We start from the raw sequence: 18,848 nt of genomic DNA, 5'->3' as shown, positions 1-18,848 counted from the left end.
ACATCAATGCTCCTCTCAAATTCTTGTTTATGTCTGTTTATGTCTTGTTTATCTCTCTGCTCCAAGTCTCTGCTGTGAGACTTCTGTACCCTGTCATCCTTATTCCAAACCTTTATTTAGGATTTTCCCCCAGAACAGAGCTTTATCTCCCTTTAACCTAATGCAAAGTTACTTCCCACACAAAACCTTTCCAAACTGTGTGTCCCCTCCCACACTAAAAACCGACCAGAATGTTGATGGGTACAAATGACATTTCACATTCATTTCTTGGCATTCTCCTTTTCTATTAATATATTTGAAGTCTTTTTACATGTTTATTGGCCACTTATACTTGTTTTTCTGTAAAATATCTATTCACCTCATTTCCCCCTTTTCTATGGGCCTGTAAGCCTATTATTGTTTCTGTTTTAAAGAATTTATATTTTTCTAGGGATTAAAATATTTTAATCCTAAGTATTATAAATCCTTTTCTGAATTTTTGAAAAATCACAGTTCTTTTTTTTTGTATTTTGAAAAGCCATTTTCAGACTTTCTCTTCTAAACTCTAATTTATTCTAATATGTGATTCCATACTAATTTTTGAGAGGTCTATTTGCATTCTAATTACAAATGCATGGAGTTTTAAAAAATTAATTTTGGAAGAATTAACATTACGAAGAGGTTAAGGATCAACATTCTCAAGTGAGAGCCCAGTGCATATTTTCATCCGCTCAGGATGTGCTTTCTAATTTTTTTCTTCAAACTTTAGTCCATTTACCATTTACACTCTCCACTTTCAGAGGATTTTCATCTTCTCAGGATTTATTTTTGTTTTTTCCCTTGAAACTTTATACTTTCCACCACTTATACCCCTCCATTTTGAAAAAAATTATTTAAAAAATATATTGTTTGATTACCTTAATGTTGATACTGCAAGTATTACCTTTTCCATGGGGGAAAAAGTTTTATTTTTATGCCATCATTGTATCTAACTATTCTTCTGATACCTCAAGTATTCCTCACCTTGCTTAATACAACTCTGTGAGCCCTCTATGGTACAAAGCTTCCGGATTTTCTTTTAATATTTTAAAATTATTTTTATCATTTGTTTTCCTATCTTTAATCCATGTAGGATCCACTTTTGTATGTGGTTCAAGATTCAGGTCCAATTATGGTGCAATTATGAAGTAATCTAACATTTTCACTGGCTTGGAACAGCACTTTTCCCATACATTACATTCTCATGAATTTACTTCAGGACTCAATTCTGCCCTACTGCTAACTGTACCCTGGCAGGACCAATGCCACAGTGATGCAAACCCAATGGATTTTTTTGTCTTGTGAAGCTTCTTCACTGAGTTTCATCTTCACACTTTCAAGATCATTGTTAGACAACTCTACTTCCACTCTTCAACTCCTTTCCACAAACTTTAAGATACTTCTTCTATATCAGAAAATCCCTGTTGTATTCTAATTAAAACCATAAGACATTTTTATAGGGCAGTTCTGGGAGTACTGGAATTTTTTTAAAACCTATTTTGACTTTCAACATATCTGCTTTTTCATGTCTGTATACTTTGCCAGGTCTTAATTTGTGCTCCTCAATAAGAGTTGAAAGAATTCTTCGTTTTTATTATCTCTGTTTTATTATCTAATTGTACTAAAACATTTACAAGTTGAGAAAATATTTTTACTTGAGTTATATATTACAGTGTATGTATTTTGTGTGTACATAAAATAGAAAAACAATTATTCACTATTGCTATTGCTGACTCCTGAAAATTCTCAGAAATATGACAGCATAGCCAAACTCATTAAAACAGGTTCAGATGGGAGCCTGGGGAAAAGAAAATGACTTTAAGCTTAAAAATTAGACTACATTTTTTTCCTTGACTGAAATTTGTAATTATTGTAAACCTATCTGAAATGGTTTCAGAAACATTATCTCTGTTTATTCTTGCTATTAAAGATATTATCTAAAAATTAAATCTTTTCCTGTGCTCCTCGAAACAAAATCTCTGAATAAGGCCATTGTGGAATGGTCACTGTAGGGTCTTACTTGACTGGAAAGTTTAGAAGCTTCCACAGCATGCTCAAAGTCTGGCCTTCCAATTACAGCTGTCTCTCTATTCATTATTCCTTGCCCTTTCTTATATTCCACCTAAAATGAACAATAAAAAATATTACTTATTCCCACTTTTCAATGAAGAGTTACATCAACATTAGTCAAAATATAATTGATCTTCAGTCAATTAAAAGATGTGACATATAACACATCAAACTACTAAAATTCTGACTGCTAAAGCAGAGATCTATTTAGTAATGCAGTTGTTTGAATAAACTTAACATTTAGCAGTAAAATAGTTACTACTTTGGATCTAAGCGTGCAGTCGTCATCTTCATATTTATTTGTATATACTGCAAAAACAATGGGGTGAACTTTCTGGATAATTGAAGGACCGCATTCTTAGTGTAGCTGGCATTCATGGTGCTGTTTGTTCTCAGGAATGCATTTGACTGCCATTCATATGCAGGTGCATTTAGAAATCTGTCATTTTTAAGGTGCAGGGACCCTATGTCATTTCCATTTTTAGCTTGGTATAATCATTATTTTTTAAACCAGAATTTTGGGTACATTTAAATAAAAATGTCCTCAATTAAGAAGGATAGCTTAGAGAAGATAAGAAATAGCTGTGCCATGCAGGAAGTATACATAGGTGAGGGTTGGCAGGAGAAAATCTGCACAATGAGCAGTAAAAAGCTGGGAATGAAGTCAAGCAAAATTCCTTTGATGAGAATGTAGTGAGAGATAATAGAGAAGTGTGACCACTTTGACTTTCAAGGTGAGATGTTGCAATGTCACCTGGTCCCAAAACTGTACTAATTCCTGTGGACGTATGATGATGTTAGCCAGTCAACTTGATTTGGGTGGGCATATACCTAAATAATTTATATAATTACATAGATAATTCAGGAAAACCTTGAGATGTCACTAATTCAGATAGATTAATCACCTTAATTAAACTAGCCACCCAACAACCAACGCTGTACTTGGACTCCTACAAAAATAAAACATCATTTTTATTTTGCGTAAGATTAAGAGAGACAAATTACATTGCTTATGATCTTGGAGACCTGCGTTGCTTTCTTGATGTCTGGTCTGTCGAATTCTGCTGTGTACGTGTGGGCGTCCTGCACATCTTTTCTATATGAAATCTGATCAAAGAGACAGTTTGGAAAAAGGAAATAGAAAAGGAAAAGAAATGATGAATTAGTAATTTCATTTTGTATTTGCCTTCCTGTCCCTCATATTATTTATCCTTGTAATAACAGCTTAGAGAACCTACTGACCTAGCCTGCATTTTTATGCTTTTCATACAAGCCACTCATTTATTGTAGATATACTAATTCTTTAGTACCTGTGTCTCGTGCACATTTACATATCTGGAATGAAAATATACTGCCTTAAAAAAACAGAAAACCAAAAGCAGGCTACAAAACTGGTCTTAAATACTTTTGTAATAGTACTTTTCAGAGTGCCTTTGTGTCTTGGTAGACTCATATCCCCATTCAGAATGCCCTCATGAGGCACCACAACCTTCCCATCACACATCCTCAACCCCAGGACGTGGAGGAGAAGCCCTCACAAGGAAGGACCAAAAAGTGAGCTGAATCCCAGAAACTCACCAGCCTCCCCCCTCTCAATTACACCCTTCTCTCCCTTTTCCAGCTGGGCTGTTCCAGTGCTTATGCTCAGGAGGCCTAGTCACCATCTACCAACAATAGTTTTATCATCTAGTAAGTGTGGCCTCTATGACTTAATCCTCCCAAACAGAAACAATGCATTAAGGAGGAGTCCTCCTCTGATTGAGTGTTAGACACAATCTATCCAAATCTATCCACAATCTATCCACAGTTGAGATTTAAAGATTAAAAACATACTGTTTGCAAAATTTAAAATGCATATTGTTCATTGTGTTCACTGGCTTTATCTTGACTGACAAGTGGAAGGAGATGACTAACAGGATAAGATGACTGATAGCCAACACCCAACCCACCTGCCCGTCTATTTCCTGAAATTTGCCCTGAGATTAAATGATAATCACCCTGGCTATAACACCAGAGGATGACTTGTTTATAGAATGCAATTCTATTCTGTTAAAGTTACAATGCAAAGTATGAAATATGAACACTTTTAAACCCATCTTCTTTTTTTTAGAAATATGAACTACTGGCCATCTGTACAAAGTACACAATTATTTATATCTTGTATAAGGCAAATATTTTTTGTCCATTGTGGGGCTTGAACTCGGGGCCTAAGCATTGTCCCTGAGCTCTTCTGCTCAAGGCTAGCACTCTACACTTTGAGCCACAGCACCACATCGGTTTTTGAGTAGTTAATTGGAGATAAGAGTCTCATAGGGACTTTCCTGCCCAGGCTGGCTTTGAACCTCAATCCTTAGATCTCAATGTCTTGGGTAGCTAAAAGCCACCAGCGCCTGGCTTAAGACAAGTATTTTTAATGTTGCCTGTAAGCTTTCAGCAAACAGCACCAAGTGTGTTACTTACTAAAAATTTAAATTCCTGAGATTCATCTACAATCTCTTGTAACAGAATTTTAGTAAATGAAGCCCAGGAATATATGACTTTAATGAATTCCTTGTTGACCAATAAACCCATGAACTAGGTCATATTGCTGTATCTTGTTACTTATCACTCCATCTCAAAGATTTTTTTTAAAAAATTCTACTTTCTTACTTCTTTCAAAATTATCAGATGTAAGAAATAATGCCATAACACTTCAATAGTTTTCCTATGCATTGTATTATCTTATTTCCATAAAATCATGTATATAGATTTCTGTACTCTTTTATAAATCTGTATTTTCCTTACCAACAAGACTATTTTTAAACTACATTTATAATCATGAATCAGCCTGACATGTGAACTCAGATTAGACACAATTACTATAATTTCAATCAGAGTAACTGCTTTGTTCAACATTTATGTGTTCACAGGCTTTGCCATAACAAATAATTTCAGGTAAATTTGGGAAGTACAGGTATTAAAATATTTTTTAATTAAGAAGAATGAGGAAAGGGGTGGGCAGGGGAGGGATAGGTACGAATCTTGAAAGGAATAATATTGGTCAAGATATATTATATTCATTTGTTAAATGGTAACTCCTTTGTACAATTATGATTATAGCTGGAAACTGAGTTTTTTTTGTGGGGGGGGTAAATTTTGAATCTTTGGAAACTTTAAAACAGGCCAGTTTCATTGGCTTTAAAAAGCCCCATGCTCATCTGTGAATGATGATAAGTCAGTTAAACAGGAACTACATAAACAAAAAGAAATGGGCACACAGGTGAAAACAAACCAAAATTATTTCCCACCTCCAAGAGTAAGTTACTGTGTTCTTATGAAAAAAACCACTGGAGGTAGGTATTAGGGAAGATATCTTTTTGTTTAGACAAGAATGAGTGATAGAAAAAAAATGTTTAAGGAAACCTTTACTTTTGAGAAAGAATGGCAACCTTTCAGAAACCTCAGCTTTCCATGGCTTACCTAATTATATGCTGCTCAGCCTAATGACTGCGTGAAGAGAGGTGAACGGCACAAAGGAGAGCGGAGCAAGACTCTGAATGGGGCCCCACCATCCATGTAAATTGCAAATTAGAGGCCAGCATATGTGACTCAAAACAAATATTAAGATTGACATGAGCCACACATTCAAACCAGAGGACACCACTGAGCCACACATGAGAAAAACACAGAGCCTGATCACCAGCCACCACTGCTTGGGGACATGACATGGGAGAGGAGGACGGGGTCTCTTGCTGGGGACAGGCAAGAGTTTCAAGCTCTTGATTTCACCCTCTGCAAGACGTCTGAACATATGTGGCAGGACAACATGGTTTCCTGGGCAGATTCTCATCTTCTGGTGTCTAGCCCCTTGTTGGAGTTGAGGGGATTTTATTTGACTTTCCTCACAGTCTTTGAAGTCAGTTCAGACCCTCAATGCCAAACCACACTGGAACTGTGGATTGAGCTCCATTCTTCAGTTTTCTCATAACAATCTAGTTGATGTATGTCCTACTGCTTCAAATAGAGATAGACAAAGGAAAAGAAATGTGAAAAATCATTAACTCAAGATGCAAGCAAGTCAGTGACTGAGTTTACATTGTGTTGCCTGCTCTGTTCAAAGCACAACAGAGAATGAAGGGAAGAGGAAGAGGAAGAAGAGGAAGGAAGAAGGCAGAAGATAGAAGTGTGGAGAAAAAAAATAATGGAAAAAATGGTATACAGAACTGGGGTCAATGGTTCCAACCTGTAATCCTAGCTACTCAGGAAGTTGAGATATCAAGATCATGGTTCAAGGGCTGGGGATATAGCCTAGCGGCAAGAGTGCCTGCCTCGGATACACGAGGCCCTAGGTTCGATTCCCCAGCGCCACATATACGGAAAACGGCCAGAAGCGGCGCTGTGGCTCAGGTGGCAGAGTGCTAGCCTTGAGCGGGAAGAAGCCAGGGACAGTGCTCAGGCCCTGAGTCCAAGGCCCAGGACTGGCCAAAAAAAAAAAAAAAAAAAAAAAAGATCATGGTTCAAAGTCAGCCCAGGCAGAAAATTCAGTGAGACCCTCAGTGCTAATAAACTACTGAAAAGCTAGGAGAATAGCTGTGACTCAAGTGTTAGAGCCCAGCCTTGATCAAAAAAGTTCAAGGACAGGGGCTGGGGATATGGCCTAGTGGCAAGAGAGCTTGCCTCGTATACCTGAGGCCCTGGGTTCGATTCCCCAGCACCACATATACAGAAAACGGCCAGAAGTGGCGCTGTGGCTCAAGTGGCAGAGTGCTAGCCTTGAGCAAAAAGAAGCCTGGGACAGTGCTCAGGCCCTGAGTCCAAGGACCAGGACTGGCCAAAAAAAAAAAAAAAGTTCAAGGACAGAACCCAGGCCCTCAGTTCAAACCCTAAGAACAGCACCAAAAGGGCGGCAGGGTGAGAATCTCCAAAATGATGTCCATTTTGGACATAGGAACTTATGTGTCATAGCATAAACCCATCTACTCCTATTGACTTCTTTCATATAATACTCTTCTATTGCAAATGTGTCCTTAAATTTTATTTATTCTTGGGCATTAGCAGCACTTTGGTAAATTCTGCAAAAGAAATGATTAAACATCAAATGAGCATACCACTAACCCTATAAAATGACAGGAGAAGATAACATCTCAATAGCACTTCAGTCTTCCTCTACAAGATGAAGTTTCTACTTCTCTAAATCTTTTATAATACTTTTCAATAAAGTTTCATTGTTTTCTCCCATAAGTCCTACCCAAGACAAAATAATAATTATGAAATGATGATTATTTTATATATTCATCTTGTACCTAAAACAATTAGCTTTATCTTTTTAATAGCATATAAAAATACAGAATGTTATGTATAAATAGTAATTCTGATTTCTTCCGTAGGAGCATCTATAATTATTATTTCAAATGTTTTAAATAATAATAATCTCCTCCTTTTGTCTTTTTTCCCCAACTGTATTTATCCTTTGTACTTTTCCACACATCAGAGTCACTTTTGTAAATGATCCTTTTGTAGGAGACAACTATTAATTTGCTTCTTAGTTTTTGTTTTTTTTTTAATTTGGAAAATACTTCCTTTCACTCTGAAGGATCAGGAAGGGCTCTGAAGTACAGCCTCCTTCCCTAGACACTGGGTTGGCCATTCAACTTCAACTGTCTAACAGATAACACACTCATTTAGAAACCATGGTTAATAAAAAGGCAAATACACAGCCAAACAGGGCCAGATTCATTCAAAATATCTGAGGCCGGGGAAGGGAGCACCACAATCCTTTTTCTGTGATCAATTTCTGTAAGAATAATTTAAGCGTGGAAACAATGGCTGTTGCCATGAGGTGCCACAGAGTCAGTCAGAAAGTGATGTCAGACAGAATCAACAGAGCCAAGCTTTAAGACAAAGGAGGGCTTCAGGGAATAAGGTGAAGGCTTTGGAGCCAGTTATGCTTAAAGAAAACTTGATTGTTCTAATGGTTGTTGCCCCTCTCTGTCCATCTAGGAGTCAAGTAATCAAGCATTGAAAATATTTGAAAAGGAAAATTACATCTATACAGAACACATGTAGTTTCCTTGTCATTCTCTATAAATAATACAGTGTAACATGGTGCCCATGGCTCGCGCCTGTAATCCTAACTACTCAGGAGGCTGAGGTCTGATGATTGCTGTTTGAAGCCAGCCTGGGCAGAAAAGTCCCCGTGAGACTCATATCTCCACTTAACCTCTCAAAACTGGAAGTGGTGCTGTGACTCAAAGTGGTACAGTGCTAGCCTTGAGCAGAAGAGCTCAGAGACAGCACTCAGAACCTGAGTTCAAGTCCCACAACCACCACCCTCAACAACAAAAATGCAGTGTAACTATTATTTACTGGACGTTTACATTGTATCAGGTGTTTTAAAGAATTTGTAGATGGTTTCAAGTATATCAGAGAACTTAGGAGTTTATATGTAAGTACTCTTCCATTCTGTATAAAAGACTATTCTGGTAATCATTAGGGTCCTTGGCCCCCTCTGCCATGGACAGAGGAGAACTACTACACATTAGCCAATTTTCCATTCTTTACTTGAACTAATTGAGATGGATTTCTGTCACTAACTCTTAAGAGTCTCATTTGGCTGCATTCTGTAGTGGCAAATCTGTTCATTATTAAATCTCTGTTAAAGAACATCAAGCTATGTCCTTGAATTTCTTCATCCTTGCCTTGTATTTTTCATACCATTTTGTTGTCTTTTATTCCAGTTAGTTTTCTAAAATAGTATTTATACTTCTGTTTCTTAAGAGCCATGCCTTTCAAATGCTTCCTTCCTTCATGTTGAATATTCAATGTGTCAGGCATTCTTCTAAATACTTGATGGGGCGAATACTCTAAAGCCTCACCAATCCTTCTTATGAATTGTTTATACTCGAGAATTCCACCAACATTCTATTCTAAACTTGAAACTATATTTTACAGCATCCTTCCTTAAACAGTTATGAGACAGACTTGACTAATAAAATAAAGTCCCAGGAGAGCTTGAAAGGAGTAGTCCTCTGCAGGCAAAGACAGACATAGGCACAAAAGAAGCCATCTTGCAGCAAGCATCTTACATTGACACAAGGGGGACTTGAGACTTCTTGGGATGTAAGTGAACTAGAGAGAAGCAAAGACTTCACCAACTGCCCTTTAACTGACAGTGAAATACTAGAGATTAGAGGAAGCAGCTGATCCACGATGCCTCTGGGAATCAAGGGCCATACAAGGGGGTCAGACCCTCAAGAAAAGAAATCTCGCTGGGCCCAAGCCAATCCCTGGCCTACTTGGGAGGTTTAAATGATTCTTGGTGAAAAGGAACTAGACAAGAGAAATCATGTCCCCAGTTTATGGAAGAACAGTAATCTAAAGTCATCATCCTGGAGGCGAAATCCAATCATTCCCAAGCAGACCTCTTGTCAGCATCACAAATTCCCACATTATAGCAATGCTCCAACTACCATCAAATGGACACTTAGAAAGTCTGACTTTTTTTAAAAAAAATTGCACATCTCAGGGAAAGCTGTCTGACACTAAGCTATACTCCTACCCCAGGAACCCCATCTTTATTTATGCTTATTTAAATACCTATCATTTTTCTACAAGAGGACTTATAAACATAAATGTGAGTACGTGTAGGATCTGATGCTTTTCAGCTGGCAGGAAAATTTCCATTCTCCAGAAGACCAAGTAAAATATGGGGCTATGTCTGCAACAGTTTAGCCCTAGCACCATTGTCATTGTTTAAAAGTCATTTTATAACTGATGAAAGTTTTCTTCCTCGTGATTTAATTTTATCCCTACCACAATCTTATAGAAAAGGCAGCACTAACGAGGTATCACTAACAACTCTGTCTGTGCTGTACAAAACACTAATATATCTATTCTTAACACTAAACTCTCAAACACTATTATTGTAAGGAGTGTTGGGAAATCGCTCAGAGCCATAATTGCTTTTGTGGTATCATTTTACTTATTTATCTTTAAGCCTGTTCACTTTCTGATGGAACAGAAATTTTTCTACTGATAAGCTTTTATTAATTTTAAGACAGTATGTATATCATTCTTGAAAAGAACATTAAGTCTCTTGTTTCTCATGCTGAATATCGCTTTTTAGTACACATTGAATTGGTTGTCAATATGGAGTTTTGGAAAAGTTTAACCATTCTGATTTGTATAGACCACACCACTTATAAAACTTTAGATGGTAGTTTGAGATGTGTTTGACTTACTTCAGAACTATGGGGCTTCATGTCTCTAATAAGATTGATAAGAACTAATAATGTAAGAAGTTTCCATTACAAGTCCATCCTTAGGGGCAAAGCCACAGGAGAAAATACTCCAGCATCTCTAATTGCATTACAAAAATTTGGCAGGAATACATCTCTTAAGATAGAAAAGGATTTCAATTGGCTGTTTTCAATCTTTTTATTTTTATGATGATAGAATCAAAAAGATAGGTCCAGGAATCATTTCAATACATATGTCTTTCTGAACGAAACACATCTGAACACTAATTTTATATTGACTTGGCCCTTTTCTAATTGTTTCAAACTCTGATATCAATCTATACTTTCAACTAACCCATTGAAAAACTGGAGAAGGATCAACAAAGTCTGATATTTTATGGAATGGCTCTTCTGAAACATTTACATATATTACCTAATTTACTACTTGAGGGATCCCTTAGGGAAGTGGGGAGATAAATGTTGCTGAGAAAACTAAGATTTAGAGATATTAAGTAACTTGTCCAAAGTTACTTGTCCAATTTATATATGGCAGAGTAAGCATTTTAGTCTCCATCTGATTGCAAATTCCTTTTCCAGTATGAGCTATAGTGAAGCAATTCTGAGAAACTATGTTTTGCCTCTTCTGTCATTTCCTTAGTGGTCCATAAGCCTACTAGGCCTGGAACAATCTGCCTGGCAGAATTCTGCCATTCACAGGTAAGAAAGTAGCTGGGCAGTCTCTTCTTATTCTCTTCTTATTCTCAGCACTAAAGGCATAAGAGAGAGAAAGATGGCAAAGGAAACTCTCTCCCTTTGGCACACTGATGACTATTATATTAAAATGTATGACTGGATAAAAAGCAGAAGTGAAAAAGTCTGGCTTTCAATTGTCCATCCAGGTTTGGGTTCTTTCAAAGGTCTTACAAAGCTGACTTGGTTTTTGGTAGGCACAGTTTTTTTAAAAAGGGAAGAAAGCAAAGCTTTGGACTTTCACTGCTTAGAGGTCAATTGGACTCACACAAGAGGGCATGTTTTCATTGTAAATTAGGTCATTTGTAGCCAGAACTATAGGTGACATGGAACATTACAAAAGGGTAATTCTAGTAGTAAATTCCCTGCCACACATTTCTTCAGGCTGAGGTTTTCTGGGAGATAGGGTTTTATCTTTTATTGAGTCTGTATAGATCCACTCATTAAACCAAAAACAAAAAGTATGTTCTCTCTTTCCTTGTGGTTTTCCAAGGCCAGTATTGAAATTTCATGCTGTAGAGACAACAAATATATTATTCTGAGTAGCTTGACTGGAGGAATATGAACTACTTCACAGGTAAGAATACAAATATCACTCTCACTTTAAATCTGAGCAAATAGTCTTAAACACTTTCTAAATCCTATTATAGGTACAAACTTTGCATGTAAAAGGTTGAGAAGATCTGACAGAAGAATATAAGTAAACACATCTTTCTCCCATAAGTACACAGCATTGAATGGAGGAGAAAAGGGCTTTGTACGCTATTCCCTCAATCCCTCAATCAAAGACCTTTTAAAAGAAAAGGCAGAGTTAAAATAATAAGCCAGTTCTATGATAAGGAACTTCTGTATTTGAATTTCATTGACTGATAGTGTCAGATAGGGTCTCTGTGGGATCTGTATAACACCGGCCCCCTCCCCAGTCATCCGTCCACCCCCACCCTCTAACCCTCAGCCTTTTATATGAATTCAGAGTCTCTTCAGCATGGAAATCGTGGGAGCTCAGAGTGTCTCAGTTATTTTTTCCCCCATGTATCCTAGTGATAACTTAGGTGCTCTTCATTTTTTTAATATTTCATTTCAAATCTTGACTCATCTCTTGTGACCTTTAAGAGAGAGGCAGCTGGATCTCACAGAAAGAATGAATTCAGGAGCTTGATTCCTTAGTCTTATTTTCTTCATCTACAGAATGGAACTCAGCACAGGGTTGTTGTGAAATGGGCAAGGATCAAAGTCTTGGCACAAAGCCTGCTATGATGGGTAAATATTATTATTATTACAGTCATTCTGTAAGTAAACAATTCTTATTACACAGCTTCACCTAAAAATCACAGCCCTGCTAGTAATTTCAGACATGTAGCTTCTTAAGTTCCCATAAGACTTAACCTATCTTTGGTGTTCATAGGTGCCAGATAGCTGGGTTAGAATGTCAAAGTCACTCCGTTTTTCACTAACATGTTGACTTGATTCAATGTGATATCAAATAACTGTAGCTATCCTTTCTGCACATCTGGGCCTTAGAGACCAGAGTTGACAAAGCACCTTCAGATAAAAAGCTAAGTGGTGAGATGGCAAAAAGGTGCCAGTAAATAAGTGTGAACTACGACATCTGACTGCTGATCAGGTTCTTAACGTGATAAAAGAAAGGAAGGAAGGAAGAGAGGGAGCGAAGGAGAGAGGGAAAGAAAGAGAACAAGAAAGAAGGAAATAAAGAAGGGAGAGAAAGAGAAATAGAGAAAGAGAAACAGAAAGAAAGAAGAAAGAGGAGAGAAAGAAAGAAAGAGAGAAAGAAAGAGAGAACAAAAGAAAGAAAGAAAGAAAGAAAGAAAGAAAGAAAGAAAGAAAGAAAGAAAGAAAGAAAGAAAGAAAGAAAGAAAGAAAGAAAGAAAGGAAGAAAGGAAGGAAGGAAGGAAGGAAGGAAGGAAGGAAGAAAGGAAGGAAGGGAGAAAGAAAGAAGGAAGAAAAAGAAAAGGAAAGAAAGGAAAAAAGAAGGAAAGAAAGAAGAGAGAGAAAAAGAAATAGAAAGGAAAGAGAAAGCAAGCAAAAAAGAAGGGAGGGAAGGAGGGAGGGCAGTAGCAAGTGTTTATGATTGGTTCTGGGGGTCACTGATTGCTGATGCTTTGTCCCAGGGCTCCTGCTAGTCTACATTGGAAGCCATGAGCTCCTGCATCAAGTTGGAGATACAAGCTAAAGACATTTGACAGAGTTTTAATGGCAATGCTCAGAATAATTTTATGTATCTCTAGCTGATTTTTTTTTAGTATAGTACTTTAAAAAATAATAAAATCATGTTTCGGTGTCAACCAAATAGTCCTCAGACCCAAAGAGGATTAACTAGAGATTTCTAGAAACAAAAGTGGAAGGAGCTCACTCACATTACTCTGGTGCTTGCTGACCTCCAGGGCATGCCTGACCTCCGGAGGCTCCTTCATGTGGGCGTAATCTGAGAGTCCTTTAGCGGCACCATGCTTCTGCTTGTAGGCAACCTTAAAGCACACAAATAAGCATTAGTTCCCTTTAGAGGTATAGGAAATGCCCACCTGTTAAATTCTACTCTTTTTTTTTTTGCTAGGATTCTATATATTTAGCCAACACAGCTGACAGTTCAATTTTCCTGACCCTCTGTAGCAAGACAATATACATAACTACATATACATAATAAAATATACATAACATACACATACCCCATGTTCAGAAACCTTCGATTTGTCCAAAAGACAAAACCTCCAATTTCAGTTATCTACCTTAAGAATACCACCAAAAGTTGTGAGGGATCTTCCACATATTTTAAGGGGTTTGGGGTTTTAAACATTCAAGGTTTAAGAAATCAATTGACTAAATGGAAATTCCAGAATACAAAGTAAATCATTTGTTTTTAAAATGGAAGGTTCTGACTGGGCACCAATGGTTCACACCTGTAAAGCCAGCTATTCGGAAGGCTGAGATCAGAGGATTGTGGTCCTAAGCCAGCCCAGGCAGAAAAGTCCATGTGATTCTTATCATCAATTAACCACCAGAAAGCTGGATGGAGCTGTGGCCCAAGGGGCAAAATACCAGCCTTGAACAAAAAAGGTAAGGGGCAGTGCCCAAGCCTTGAGTTCAAGCCCTACCGCCAGCACTAAAATAAATAAATAAAAATAAAGAGTAGATGTAACTGAACTCACAAAAGTTGATAAAAATTCAGAAGACAGTAACCAAGGTATTCCTGAATTCTCAGTTTACATCATTATCTTATTCAGGTTCTCACAATCCTTAATTACCCTGTTTAATTCTTGAAGACTATCTTACTTTATCTTTCAGTACTAAAATATAACCATCTCCTAAACCCTCAGAGCCCAGAATAGTTTCTAAGAAAAGATGAGATAAAAATATAATAAATGAAGGAAGGGGCAAAATCAATGTCAAGATAGACTAAGAAACTCCTCTGGTACACTATTTAAAGATAATCATTTTAAATGCCCACAAAAAGTTTAATAATGAAAACATTTTAAGTGATATTGAAATTATTTGGCATGAGATAATAAGTGGAACTTAAAAAGAGGAATAGTAGAAGAGTCTCCCTCCAGATCCAAACAGGCCTAGTTTTCAATGAAAAGTATATAGTTAAACAGAAGAAGAATTATTCACCAATAGGAGCTGCTCTATCTTACACATCTTTTAATATCCTGTGCCTATCATGGTAAATGACACAGAGTAGGAATTCAATCAAAGATCAGTAAATGGATGAAGAAATGAGTTTATTCAACATTCTCATATGCTTGCATACCTCAAAGGTTTTTATAAACAGAATTAACCATCCACTTAACTTAGATAATATACAAAAATCTACCAGCCTGAGGATATAATTATAAAAAGCAATTTTTACAAATAAAGCCTTTGAATCTTACTTTTCTAAAAACCCACCAAGTACAACTATCAATCCCTAAATCCCCCATCTTGCCTCTCCATTCACTATTTTTCTGAAAGTTTTTCAACATAGAACCTCACTGTCTCTTAAGTTTGGAGATCTCCAGTGGAAAAAGTTCTCCCTTTAATCAAATTCCAACCTATTTCTACAGAGCTGAGTTTATCTGGCTATATAGAAAGAACCTAAGTTCTAACACAGAACTTCCAATGTGGGAAGACAGCCACCATTGACTTCTGCATCCCCAGAAATCCAAATGGATTCAGAGCCTGAACTCTTGAACCTCCAGGAGACTGTTGAATCCAAACCCCAACTTAGCCAGTTCTTCCTTAAGGTTCTCACAATGGTCTAACTTAATCCTGATTAAAAGTATACTTGGGGCTGGGGATATAGCCTAGTGGCAAGAGTGCCTGCCTCGGATACACGAGGCCCTAGGTTCGATTCCCCAGCACCACATATACAGAAAACGGCCAGAAGCGGCGCTGTGGCTCAAGTGGCAGAGTGCTAGCCTTGAGCAAAAAGAAGCCAGGGACAGTGCTCAGGCCCTGAGTCCAAGGCCCAGGACTGGCCAAAAAAACAAAACAAAACAAAAAGTATACTTAATTTCATCCAAGTTATCATCTTCCACCTGCTAAATGCTATTAGTGCATCAGCAGGTAATGCCATTTTCCTCTTGAAGGCTGTGTTGAGATTTCTGACAATTAATATATTCACTTGGTTCTACCGAGCCAGGATGCCACATCCAGTTCTATATGTATGGTTGATTACCAGGACACAAATGTAGTCCTGCACCTTACTCCAGGTAAAATTCATCATGTTATAGTACAAGCACATCAATGTACTCCATTGAGATATCTAATTCTGGTGAATAGATCTTCACATTTTCAATAATGACTTACACTAAACAGGAAAATCTGAAAGGGCCTACATATGGTTGAGAAAGGCAATTCTTTCAGTTTCATTACATTTTATATTGTAACTCCAAGGGAAAAAGTGAGAAGTTTAATGGATGGCAAAGTCTATAAAGTAAAAATTATAAAAAACCAACTTCCATGTGATTTGTTGTTTCTTCTTAAATAAAAGAAGCTAACACGTGCCTATCTTCCTTTAATGGATGCCTTGTGTATTTTGTAATTTAGACTGACTGTCATGCTTCGATGTTACAAACAGAACCAAGGCAGAGGATCATTTTGTGAGTTATCACAGAAATGGTGACTCATCAAGCACAATTTTAAAAAGAAGTCTTTCTTTAAAAGGCTACATAATTTTCTACTTCCAGCTTTAAAATAGTCTTTTCATTTATAGCTGCTGCTACTAAAGGACTACTTTAGAGCGGAGATGGCATCAATGAGGAGGTAGCTGAATTTTCATTCATTGCATTAATTTTCTTCCTTAAAATAGCTAATGAAAAACAAAGGACAAGGTATACATTTTCTGATAAATTTGGAATCTTGGGGTTTGTCCTTATAACGTGGCATTTCCGTAGAATAAAACTTCTTTCTTCACACTTTGAAAGCTCAGGTTGCTATGGTACAGGACAGCCAAAGATTAGAGAATACTTTGCAAAAGTTCTTTATATTTTATATAAATTCTATATGTTAGTAAGTAATATATACTTATATGTTTATATATTTCATTTCTATACTTTCATGCTTAACTTATACACACATTTGTATGATGTATGTAGCTACCTATTACAACACACTTGATAAGCACCATTAGGTAAACGTGCTTGTAGTTCCACAGCACAGATACCTGTGAACTCCTGAAACTGAACCAGTAGCCAGTAGATGCATAAAGCTGCCCATAATGATGCTGAGTATCCTAGATCACTTCTATGAGGAGGAGTACTTGGACCTAGCCTGAAAACAGCTCTTCTGAGAAAGACCCCCATCTATCCCCTTTAGGCATGGTCCATCCCATCCCAATTTCAAGTTCAGTTGAGATCTTTATAAATAGGCAACAGTAAATTATATGGCCCCCTAAAAACACCACCACACCTTTCTCTGCCTCTCTGTCTCTCTCCCTCTCTCCTCTCATTAATGACATTTCTACTTATCAGTTATTTTCCACAAGGGAAGTATAAATCAACCTCACTTTACCTTTCCAACTAGTTTGAGTTTTAGCCACTGAGAGCATATGCACTCTGACTTTAAGATAAAGTTTAACTGTTTGTCAAGAGTGGAGACAATTTTCTTTAGAATCCAGAGCACCATCAAATTTCAGGATTCCTTAACAGTATAAATTAAGTTAACGCAACATAATACTATTTGGACACCATGAAAAGTTATTTAATTATCACGGATCTTGAAAATAGCTCTTCTACTTCCATACTACTTGCTGTCAAATACTCTGAGAATCACAATTATTTTAAAAATAATAAAATTGATGCATGCAAATCTAAAGAAACATTACTAGGATTATGTAATTCTTTTTTATTTTATTTTATTTTATTTATTTTTATTATTATTATTTTTTTTTTTTTGGCCAGTCCTGGGGCATGGACTCAGGGCCTGAGCACTGTCCCTGGCTTCCTTTTTGCTCAAGGCTAGCACTCTGCCACTTGAGCCACAGCGCCTCTTCTGGCCGTTTTCTTGATATGTGGTGCTGGAGAATCGAACCCAGGGCTTCATGTATATGAGGCAAGCTCTCTTGCCACTAGGCCATATTCCCAGCCCCTGGGATTATGTAATTCTTTAAAATAGGCACCTAATTCAAAATCTGGGTTTTTCTTACTTAATGCTAACTACTACTTACTTACTATTAACTTACTAACTAGTTAGTAGCTACTTACTAACAAATTCAGACTACTGGTAATTGAGAGTATACATAGTGCTTATCCTATTATAGATAACATTTGTTAGCAATGCAAGTGATAAACTGTTCTGACAGCCATTAAAATGAAACCTGTAATCTCAGGTACTCAGATGGCAGAGATTGGAAAGACTGAGGTTCAAGGTGGGTCCTGGCAAAAGGTTAGCAAAGCCCATTTTAACCCACAAGCTGGAAATGTTGGCAAGAGTCTGTAATTTTAGCTACATGAGAAAAAAGTATATGTATCACAATTTAAGACTGGCCTGGACAAAAAAAAATATGAGACTCTTCTGTTAAAAATAACCAAAGCAGAGAGCACTGGAGGCATGGCACAAGCAGTAGGCTCAAGTATGAAGCTATCCAATATAAATTATTTTTCACACTAACATCTAGAATGCAAGTATTTATATACTGTACACCCATCAAGAAAGTGAGAAAACAGTAAATAGGATGCAAATATCTGAAAAATGTTGCTTTCCCGAGTAAATATAAGAACATGCATAGCTAGATGCAAGTGGCTCATGCCTGTAGTCCTAGCTACTCAAAAGGCTGAGATCAGAGGGTCAGGGTTCAAAGCCAGCACTGGCAGGAAAGTGTGTGTGACTCCTATCTCTAATTAACCACCAGAAGACTAGAAATGGAGCTGTGGTTCAAAGTGGTAAAGAGCTAACCTTGAACAACAGGAGCTCAAGGTCAGCACGCAGACCCTGTGTTCAAACCTTATGACTGACAGAAAAAAGAAGCATAAATCTTTTTTCTTCTTTTCCATCTCTATTTCATAATGACTGCTTCTCTTACATCAAGGAATGTGTTCTAACTGTGTACTTTAGAAAGCAGCCTGGATGCTGGCAGGAAAAGGACAGGGCACACAGCCATGGTCATCCCGGGAAGATTTTTGACATCACATACTCTCAGTCTTCTGGAGCATTGTTGAGATTAGCTGGCTGCCCAGCTGGGGGCTCAGTAGAGGTTTAAATTTACACCAATAAATTATTCAAAGCTGTTCTACAAAGCATAACAGAAAGCTCAGTGCTTTTTCAGAGTCATCAATTATTGCATTATTTGGTCATTCTTGA

The 18,848-nt window shown here is 37.2% G+C and overlaps 1 protein-coding gene across 4 annotated transcripts in view; it reads right to left on the bottom strand.

Annotated features, from left to right (window-relative positions):
* The window catches only part of Nebl (nebulette), a 310,643-nt gene that overhangs the window by 67,870 nt on the left and 223,925 nt on the right, over positions 1-18,848 (bottom strand). Inside the window, exons 8-10 of one of the 4 annotated variants that reach the window (XM_048367950.1) lie at positions 13,430-13,540; positions 3,094-3,195; positions 2,039-2,140 (exon numbers count right to left, since the gene is read on the bottom strand). The exons of the other annotated variants lie outside the window; for them this stretch is intronic. Of the exons in view, the coding sequence (XP_048223907.1) occupies positions 2,039-2,140; positions 3,094-3,195; positions 13,430-13,540 (315 nt within the window). The remainder of the gene's footprint in view (positions 1-2,038; positions 2,141-3,093; positions 3,196-13,429; positions 13,541-18,848) is intronic. 4 annotated transcript variants of the gene reach the window in all.

The sequence above is a fragment of the Perognathus longimembris genome, chromosome 18 (genome assembly GCF_023159225.1).
Source record: "Perognathus longimembris pacificus isolate PPM17 chromosome 18, ASM2315922v1, whole genome shotgun sequence".
In the NCBI taxonomy this organism is placed as follows: domain Eukaryota; kingdom Metazoa; phylum Chordata; class Mammalia; order Rodentia; family Heteromyidae; genus Perognathus; species Perognathus longimembris.
This window is presented reverse-complemented; position numbering and strand designations above follow the sequence as displayed.